Source organism: Tarenaya hassleriana, unplaced genomic scaffold (assembly GCF_000463585.1).
Source record: "Tarenaya hassleriana unplaced genomic scaffold, ASM46358v1 Cleome39, whole genome shotgun sequence".
NCBI lineage: Eukaryota > Viridiplantae > Streptophyta > Magnoliopsida > Brassicales > Cleomaceae > Tarenaya > Tarenaya hassleriana.
Genome location: NW_010966822.1, coordinates 1,267,294 through 1,277,030, shown reverse-complemented (window position 1 = coordinate 1,277,030; position 9,737 = coordinate 1,267,294). Strand labels below are relative to the sequence as shown.

General features: G+C 42.0%; 2 protein-coding genes and 1 non-coding gene across 3 annotated transcripts; 2 read left to right on the top strand and 1 right to left on the bottom strand.

Annotated features, from left to right (window-relative positions):
- Positions 1-2,470: 2,470 nt before the first annotated feature.
- Positions 2,471-2,543, top strand: TRNAA-UGC. Its single transcript has one exon. It is a non-coding gene; the product is annotated as a tRNA-Ala (tRNA).
- A 1,756-nt stretch (positions 2,544-4,299) lies between these two features.
- Positions 4,300-6,243, top strand: LOC104823095 (tubby-like F-box protein 3). The gene is made up of 5 exons (XM_010554520.2): positions 4,300-4,383; positions 4,493-4,580; positions 4,753-4,882; positions 4,969-5,124; positions 5,477-6,243. Exons 1-5 carry the CDS (start codon positions 4,318-4,320, stop codon positions 5,904-5,906), a joined length of 870 nt encoding a protein of 289 aa, XP_010552822.2. The 5' UTR covers positions 4,300-4,317; the 3' UTR covers positions 5,907-6,243.
- Positions 6,244-7,117: 874 nt separating this feature from the next.
- LOC104823059 (zinc finger protein CONSTANS-LIKE 13) lies at positions 7,118-9,241 on the bottom strand. The gene is made up of 5 exons (XM_010554485.1): positions 8,492-9,241; positions 8,057-8,242; positions 7,668-7,909; positions 7,479-7,584; positions 7,118-7,372 (listed from the first exon to the last, which is right to left on the bottom strand). The coding sequence occupies exons 1-4, from the start codon at positions 9,038-9,040 to the stop codon at positions 7,494-7,496; spliced, it is 1,068 nt and encodes a 355-aa protein (XP_010552787.1). The 5' UTR covers positions 9,041-9,241; the 3' UTR covers positions 7,118-7,372; positions 7,479-7,493.
- Between the last annotated feature and the right edge of the window lie 496 nt (positions 9,242-9,737).

The window sequence follows — 9,737 nt, the reverse complement described above, 5'->3', positions numbered from 1 at the left end:
GCTCTTTAAAAAAATCAATGAATAATTATACCATATAATTCAATGGACCGCTCATAATTAACATTTTATTTTAGTTAGTGGATATATTATCATTTATGTAGGCCAACAATAAAAATGAAAGTATTAGGCTATCAATGATAGCATAATCCAATAAGTGAAATAATTAACAAGTTGTCCGATTATAAGAGTGACATTTTGTCGTCTGGCTGTTCTTCTTGTTCTTTTTTATTTGTTCATTTCTTGTTCTTGTCGGCTGATATATTCTCAATGTTTTTTTTTTTTGGTATAAGATATATTCTCAATGTTCCTACCCTTGGCCCTTCTCTTCTACGTATACTGGCCAGTTCCGGTTCTTCGACGGCCACTCTGGCGATCCCCAGCCGTCCTTCGACCCTCACGTTCCTCAGACGGAATCTGGGCCGTCCATTGCTTGCTAGACAACGTCGTCAAAAATTGCGGGAGTTCTTCCTTACTTGTTTCCTTCCTCCGTCCCACCACAGTCTCCGTACGTAACGGCCCCCCACGGAGACAGTTCAGACCCCAGGTAGAAACTGTATCTTCTCTCCGTCAAACGTTTGACGATTCTGTCAAGCTTGACGCCTTGATGTTCCCCACCTTCGCCCCTGTCGAGAGAGATTCTGCCGGTAAACTCCATCGCCGGCGATGAGAAGGTTGTTGGTATTTTAAAGTAAACGGTTGATTGGTTTTAATTTCTCATGGGATTCATGATGCACGTGTATTACGAGTATGGTGGAGGAGTAAAATACTTGTAAAAGACGTGTCGTGAATTGGTTTAAAGTGTTATGATTCGTCGGAAAAAGTTACGTTTGGTTTAGAACGTGAAAAATGATCTCAGAAAAAATGGGAGGACAGTTCGAAAATGTGGGTGGACAGTCTGTTTTTTCTGAGGGATAAAGCTCGAATAAACGGGCGGTAGCTCTAATAAACGAGCGGTTAGCCCGTTTTTTCTGAGCATCCGTTTGAGCGAAAAGTCGCGACCGGTCGACGAAAACTTGCGAATTTTCATGTCTTTTCGACGTTTTGGTGTTTATAAACACACTAGAGACCATATAATATAAAGAATAAGAGAAAAAATATGAATGTGTGACAAGATCAAGTGATTTTATGAGAGATGCAAAAAAACTATCGCAAGGGTCTTTTTGTTTTCGATTAAACAAGGTTCTATTTGATGATTGTCGGAAGGGTAAATCGAAATCATTGTCGCTTCATTGTATCTCAAAAGTGCATTCCTATAATCCCATTTACCCGGTAGAGATAGAATAACGCTTTTAGTAAAGTGTATCACGCCTTGAAAGTCATATCCGGGGTTCCCTATTGTTTCATACGTATAGGTTGAAGATAGGATTATCAGATCAGATTGAAGTTGTCATCTTACCGGGTACGTATGAGTGTTATTTATTTAAACTCCAACAAAGGTGTCGGTGGCTCGTCCTCTATTCCCGGCGGAGACAGCGGTCGGAGTTCGTTTCGCGGGGGAGAATCTTCTGGGATGACGTCATAATTAACGGAGGCGTTCTCTGTTTTCTTCGAGAATCCAGAATCTCAACATAGAAAATTCCCTTTTTCTCCGACGTCTGATGAGCTTTTATATATCGGGTTTTGGCTAGGGGGCTAACAGAGGATACCGAGTTATAACGACGTTAGATATTATAATCAACTGGACCTTAAAACAAATGGCCGGACCCGATACATGCAAGTCCAATGGACCCAGATTTTCCTTTCACTGTAGCAGGCTATTCAAGGAAGACTTCTCACGAAGGACAGACTGATGACGTGGGGAGTCGCTGGGGATCAGACATGCGTGCTTTGCGCTACCAGAACCGAAAGCCACTCACATTTATTTTCGAATGCACTTACAGCTATGAAATCTGGAGTTAATTCGCTAGTTACTGCTGGTCGAACCCCCCGACCAGCCTTCTTCTTTGTCAACAGTGGATCGAGAATCCTACTAATGACCGAAGCCGCGAGAGAACGCCGATTGCTAAAACATGCCTTCATGTGATCGCACATGCTTTTATGGAGAGAACGGAACAATAAGATTTTCCGGGAAAAGTCTCACACGCCCGAGGTTACGAAGCGAAAAGTTGACCGAACGATCCGAGATATCTTGCTATCCGTCAACGACCCGACAAAGGACCGCGACGAGAATCACTACCTTGCAGATTGATACCATCTATGCTCCACCCATTACCTTGAGTATTGTTTTTGCGCTATTGCTTGTCTTTTTTGTCCACTTTCGCATGGGAATTCTATAGTTCTTTTGTAATCATTTTGGTCTAAACTTTTGACTGATTGTAATTTTTACGGATAATACAAATCACATCTCACCAAAAAAAAAAAGTCCACTGGACCCTTAATGGTTTTTCGAACTTTGGTTGTGTTCCAAGCTGAATCAGCTTCCGAATTGGATCTGTAATTGAAAAGGTTTAAAATAGATGAGAAGGCATGAGGGGATGTAGCTCAAATGGTAGAGCGCTCGCTTTGCATGCGAGAGGTACAGGGTTCGATCCCCTGCATCTCCATTTTTTTTTTCTATCTATTTTATTTTCCATAAGAATTTGTTCACCTCCCTTCCCTCCGGCCGTCGTGGGCGCATTGTCAAGAAAAAGTGTGGAGGAGGAGAAGAATCCAGGGATTGCTTTCGCAACACCATTTCTGAGATTTGCTGGGAGAAGATGAACGAAACACCATTTCGCAATATTCTACAATGCAAGATTCTAGGACACAACCATCTAGATAAAAAGGTATATAGATTCTGATCCATTGGTCTAATCAAGTGTGTGAGAGTCCTCCTCATTCCGAGTATTCTTATCCAGATGCCATTGAGAATAAGAAAAGATTCTACAAGAACATGCAATAGTAGTAGTACATTGAACCGACGGTCATGTATTACAAAAAAAAATAATTAAGCAGTGTTGGCCATGGACTCGATGAGAAGGGCATAGCCCTCGGGGACTGGAGACTGCAGTCTCACGCACTCTGCCAAGGCGGGCACATCTGATGCAACGTCCAGAAACTGTGCCACAAATAGGAAAGGAACCAAGGGAGGGGAGTAAAGAGTTGGAGAAGGAAAAGGAAGACGATGTGAACGACGCCGTTTCAAGCGCCTCGCCAATCTCCCTTGATTTGTATTATTCCATGCATCGTGTGTTGATGATGGGCCTCGTATCTGAGGCTGTGGTGATATATGTTACTGGGCCGGGCCTGTGGACAAATTATTGGGCTGAGTCCTCAATCATTGTATGAACCACCAGCGTTTGTTGGTGAATTTAAATTTTTAGTACTATGTATTATGTAATATGCTTTTTGGACCACCAGTCGCCAATCTCCCTTGATTTGTATTATTCCATGCATCGTGTGTTGATGATGGGCCTCGTATCTGAGGCTGTGGTGATATATGTTATTGGGCCGGGCCTGTGGACAAATTATTGGGCTGAGTCCTCAATCATTGTATGAACCACCAGCGTTTGTTGGTGAATTTAAATTTTTAGTACTATGTATTATGTAATATGCTTTTTGGACCGTCGGAAGTTGGCGGAAATAATGAGGCGGAGATCACGCCTCTTTATAATAAAGCAGAAATATATCCCTTTCTGAACAAAAGTTTCAATTTTTTTCTCCTCGGTATTTATTTATTTATTCACGCCTAAAGATTCTCATTCAAATTCGTTCAATGTACAAGATCTAAAAATCATTTAAAAAAAAGGAAATTACCAAAATCGCTATATGTTGCAGAGAGATAATATGGTGTAACAGTTTTGGGTTGAAGTAATAAATAGTGAAAAAAAAGTTAAAAGTTGATGCATAATCTATAGATAGATACGGTTAAAAGTTAAAAACTCCCACCCACTCTTACTTCGCTTAATCATTATCACTGCGTAGTTAAAAAATAATTTCAAATTTACGTTATTAAATATTAAAATGAACCCAACGTGACGGAGGAATTGGATAACGCACAGCCACATCCACACTCTCTCAGTTCTCACACACCACTCGTCCCTATTCCGTCTCTCATACAACACCAAACCCTAAATTTCTCGACAATTCCTCGCTCTCATACCTTCAAAATCCTCGCCCTCGTACGCAAGATAGACAATGGATCCGTGAGCCAGATTCAGTGAAGAGAGACGGAGGTTGGGGTCGGCCATGTCGCTGCACCGGACGAGATCCTCGGGAGTTTTGGCGAGGAGAAGATTCCGATTTGTGGACAAAGTTTGGTTATGGGTAGGGATCTGGAGCTGGTTCTGGATGAGGGTTTTGAGTTGGGAGACGGGGAGTAGGAACTGGCGAGAAATCATGAAGGAGATTGTTAAAGTTCCTCAAGTTTCGGGCAAGTTGACGTTCCCCATCTCCCTGAAACAGGTTCAAGATCCCTGTTATATGGCTTATAGTAGATTGTTTATCCGTTCGTAGCAAGTAACACTCTTAAAAATTCTTGATTTTCGGCTAACATTTGTGATTCTTATCGCAGCCGGGTCCAAGGGGATCACTTATTCAGTGCTATATAAAGAGAATTCATGGCAGTCAAATTTACCATCTATACCTTGGGTTAAATCAAGGTAACTAATAGGCCTATCCGTTCTTTCTCGTCTTTTTTTTTATTTAAAAAAAAAAATTCTTACACTTTTGTTCATGAATCATTAAGTAACAGATGACGAAAACTCATTAAGTAACAAAACTTCCATGTGGAATTAATGTTGAAGAGTTTCTTTTTATTTTATGAATCAAAAGCTTCGAACGAAGATGGGAAGTTCCTTCTTGCTGCGAAGAGGTTCAGGAGGCCAACTTGCACGGATTACGTCATCTCGTTAAATACCGATGATGTATCAAAGGGAAGCAGTACCTATATAGGAAAGCTAAGGTATATACATGGTTATCATTCCATGAAAATGTACTACTAAGTATCTCATCTCGTAATTCATATATTTCCACCCACTTTCTTTCAAGATCTAACTTTCTCGGGACCAAGTTCACTGTCTACGACGCCCAGCCAACTAATCCCGGGAGGCTTCTCAATTCAAAACAAGCGAACCCTAGAAGAATCCCGGCTGGCAACTATCCCATAGCCCATATCTCATATGAGCTCAACGTCTTGGGCTCCAGGTGATAATGATCTGTACCAACGATCTTGTGGGAATAAACAAACGTTGGTTGTATTGATTGTATGACTGTAGTGGGGAGTCGCTGGATATATTTCCACCCACTTTCTTTCAAGATCTAACTTTCTCGGGACCAAGTTCACTGTCTACGACGTCCAGCCAACTAATCCCGGGAGGCTTCTCAATTCAAAACAAGCGAGCCCTAGAAGAATCCCGGCTGGCAACTATCCCACAGCCCATATCTCATACGAGCTCAACGTCTTGGGCTCCAGGTGATAATGATCTGTACCAACGATCTTGTGGGAATAAACAAACGTTGGTTGTATTGATTATATGACTGTATTTGATTGTGAAAGGGGGCCGAGGAGGATGCAATGCACGATGGACGGAATCCCAGCGTCAGCCATGGGACCAGGAGGAACAGCTCCGACTCAGACAGAGCTTCTCCACAGTAATGTGGAGAGTTTCCCATCAATTCCCTCGTTCAGATCAAAATCAACTCGGTCAGAGAGTTTCCCTTCTGACGAACTGCTGGTGCTGAAGAACAAAGCGCCCAGGTGGCATGAACAGCTCCAGTGCTGGTGCCTCAACTTCAATGGCCGAGTAACGGTTGCTTCTGTCAAAAACTTTCAGCTGGTCGCCTCCCCAGAGAACGAGAGCGTAATTCTCCAGTTCGGAAAAGTTGGCAAAGACGTGTTCACCATGGATTACCAGTACCCGATCTCGGCTTTCCAGGCTTTCGCCATATGCCTTAGCAGCTTCGACACCAAGTTAGCCTGTGAATAACCCGAAAACTTGGAAAGTTTTCATCTTTCTTTGTTTGTCAGCTAAAAGGAATTATGTTCGCCGTGGCAAATCACTGGAGAAGATTGATTTAGGCTTTCAAAGGTCTGGTGGCTGGTCATGTTACGAGATGAGCTTTTGAAGAGAAGAGAGTGGATCCTATTATGAATAGAGAGGGAGAGAGTTTAGATATTTGATTTGGGTCAGATTCTAATGGGCGTCTTTCTAAAATTTGGTGTGTTAAAGTTCATGGCTTCCGTCGTCGTTCTGTATAATATCAAATTACCTTAAATACCCCTAACTTTCTTAATATTTACAACAAAAACCAGTGTAAACTGTTCTCAGCTTCGCACTTGGACATCTTGTCCTTCTCACTTCAGTTTGCCGGCCTCCGACGCCCTACCGCCTTTGATTTTGCCATCTTTGCTGTCCGGTCTCCGCCAAGTTCTCTCTCGATCTTCACCGCTGGCGGGGTCTCTCCCCACGATCTCGTTGAGGGAGATTCTGTAAAGTTCGTCAGCAACGAATAAAATCGATCTTTTATGGTGGCAAAAGATGAGTGTCTTGAAGACTGTAACGATACGACGAAACTCTCAACCTGAAACAGATTTGTTATATACGTGAAAGTAGATATTTACAAAGAATAACGATTACAATTACGATTTAATACACTAAAAACGTTATTTTTTTTATCATAAATAGTTATATATTTTTTAAATATTTTTAATCATTTTCCATTATTATGTACGTATTTATATGTATATTTTATGTACATATGTATATTAATGTGTTTATATCTATATATATTGTATATGTATCTATTTATGTATGTTTGTATATATGCATCCATATGTATGTATTCATATCTGTGTATGTATACGCATATTTGTACAAATGTATAATATTTGTATTTTGTATATGTATATAATATATATAAAATATGTTATAATCTAGTATATATATATATATATATATGATATTATAACTTTTACAATGATGCGCATACATTTGTAAAACAAACACATCTATCCACTCTTCATATCCGTGTGCGTATATATAGATCATGTATAATATATATGTAAATATATAGCTATGCATAGCGTATACGCAAATGTGTAACACTATAGAATGTGCGCGTGTGCACATAGATGTTATGTATGGAGGTGCGTGTGTATATATATATATATATATATGCGCAAGTGAAGATGCTTGTGTAGACACGAGTGTGCTCGCTTTCTTGTAATTTAATCATTAGCACTTACATATATATATATATAACAAATAAAACTACATATTACAGATAGCCACATCAGGACACAGCGTTGGCAATGGAGCACCTCTCCGTTGTTTTCTTTCTCTGCGGAGTTCTGCTTCATATTTACAACAACAACAAAAAAGTACAGAAACGTTTTAAGAAAGAAAAACCACACAAATTCCGTACGCCTGTTCTGTCCTCTCCCCCCAAAGCTCTGCCGCAAAGTAAAAACAAAGGTTGTAACTTGTAAGAGCGTTCATTGTCTTAAAACAAACAAATAGTTGTTTTGAAATTTCTCAATCATGAAGAGGAAGAGGCACCAGTGGATGGATGCTTCATGGATCTGCCTTAGCAAAGCGCCCTCTGATTCGGGCCCTGCTCTCTGCCCGAACCTTGCGTGACTCATACCGGATGTGCTTCTCATACCTGCATGTATGTATGCATGTGTACATCAGCTGAAACATTCGGACGTAGTATATCCAACATGACATCCCTGAGTGAATGAATACCTTCTCGTTTTCTTCTTCTCTTTGTATCGTGAGAGAGCAGAGTCCCTCTCCTGGCTATTGATCTCGTGATGAGGCAGAGCCCTTCTCACTACTGGAACCATCACCGTTTCTTCAGGACAGTGGCTCCTCCTTATAACATTGTCAGCAGAGTTCCATTTCTCCTCTGAGATGCTGTTTCTTGGCGAAGAAATGTATGGAATGGCATCATCGTCTTCTAAATCTGACCATTTAATCCCATTCACCTGCTTCACACATCCCATCATTCCCGTTTAATCCCATTCACCACCTCAAGTTTTCACTGTCACGCTACATGTTGGTACATTGAAATAGAGAGAAGTTCTAACCTCATGTGAATGAACAAACAGATTTAGAAACACGACAATACTCACCTCCCAGGATGGGAACGGACTGAAGTTTTCAGGATCATACCCTGCTTCCGAACCGAGAAACTGGAGACCGACGTCGAGCTCTGTATCTACAGCTTCGTGTTTGAGACAAGGAGGCTCAGATTTCGCCAGAGCGCGAAACTGCCGGAGCATTTCGACCTCGTGTTTCCCACAGGCGGCATGACGATTCTGAATCAACAAGTAGCAACCTCTGATTCAACAGGGTTTAAGTTCAAACAAAAATAAAAGGTTTGCCCATCCGCTTCTTCAGCTTATGTGCTTCGACTTTCAACTCTTACTCTAAAAATGTCGCCTGAATACTTTAATTTGATCACTACAGTATCCACAAAAAGGAGCTAAAGTTCTTTGGTAGAGAATCATCAGTGACGAAATTGCATAGGGCAACTAATAAATGGAGATGGAAGGGGGGGCACTTACCTTCGGTAGAGGAGGAATATCCATGGCCCGGAAATTGTGATCCGAACCGCCCGAAGCAATCAGATCGTTGAGGCTAACGATCTCCGGAGTCTCCCAGAGCAGACACTCCGACAACCCGGCTGACCCGGAACCCGGTAACCCGGCAACGCCATCTTCGCTCAAAACCAGAGCTTTATCGCTCAGATTATCGAACCCGACAATCGCCAGAAGCTCCGTCACCGAAGGACAACCAGTGAAACCCTCCAAGGGTCTCCGGCTGTGAACCGCGGAGGATCTTCCGTCTCCGGAAGACGAATTGTGGCGTTCCCAGTCGCAGTTTTGACATAGAACGCAGCGCTCGGTCTCGCAGAAGACGGAGGCAGCGGCGTCGTCGCACGAGTCGCAGAGCTGTGACCTCGAGTGCTTAGCGAAGAGCTGGTTCGTGTGGTGAACCTCGTTGTCGCAAGCGAGGCAGAGCTTGGCCGAGTCAGCTCTGCAGTACAGCAGCGCCACGGAGGCGTCGCAGTAATCGCAGAGACGACGTCGTTTCTGGCTCTCGGCCTCCGTCATGGTTCTCTTGGATTGCGGGTTGTCTTCAAAATCTGGGGTTTTCCCTCATCCGATTAAAGGATAGAGAATGACCGACAGTGACCGGAGATTGTTTGGTAGGAGAAGAATCTTGAAGAGCTCCAGCGGATCTTTCTTCAAATCCCCAAAATGCCCTAAAAAGACCGATATTTTTCCCACTTCTCTGGCCGCTATCGTAAAAAGTAGTTACCTTTGGCTTGTGGGCATCACGTAAAAATGCATTAAATAAATGCATTGACAAATGCCATTGGAGGAGGGAAAGTTGTACTTTTCCTTTTCCTTGAGGAAGAAGCTTGAAACGACAATCGGTTCCTGTGTCAGTCTCGTGCATTTATTTAATTTTTTATTAAGATTAAAAAAATTCACGTGAAAATGCGCAAGGACGGATACTTCAGCGGAAACGTCGAATATTTGGATATTTTTTAAGCCTAACCCTCTGAACAGGACAGAGGGTTTTATGTAGCGCCTGATTTTATTTTATTCTTTTTTAAATATTTTTTTGTTGGGAATCCCTTAATGGGCCGAAACGATTTGTGTGTAATTGGGCGGCTTTTTTTACTTGGAAACCACAAGGTATGTTTGACTTCTTTCCAGTTTCCCGATTTATCTGATAACCCCGCCGTCTTGGAGCTACTTTTGGGGATTGCATCATAACCTCGTCTCATGTTTTTGCCATTGT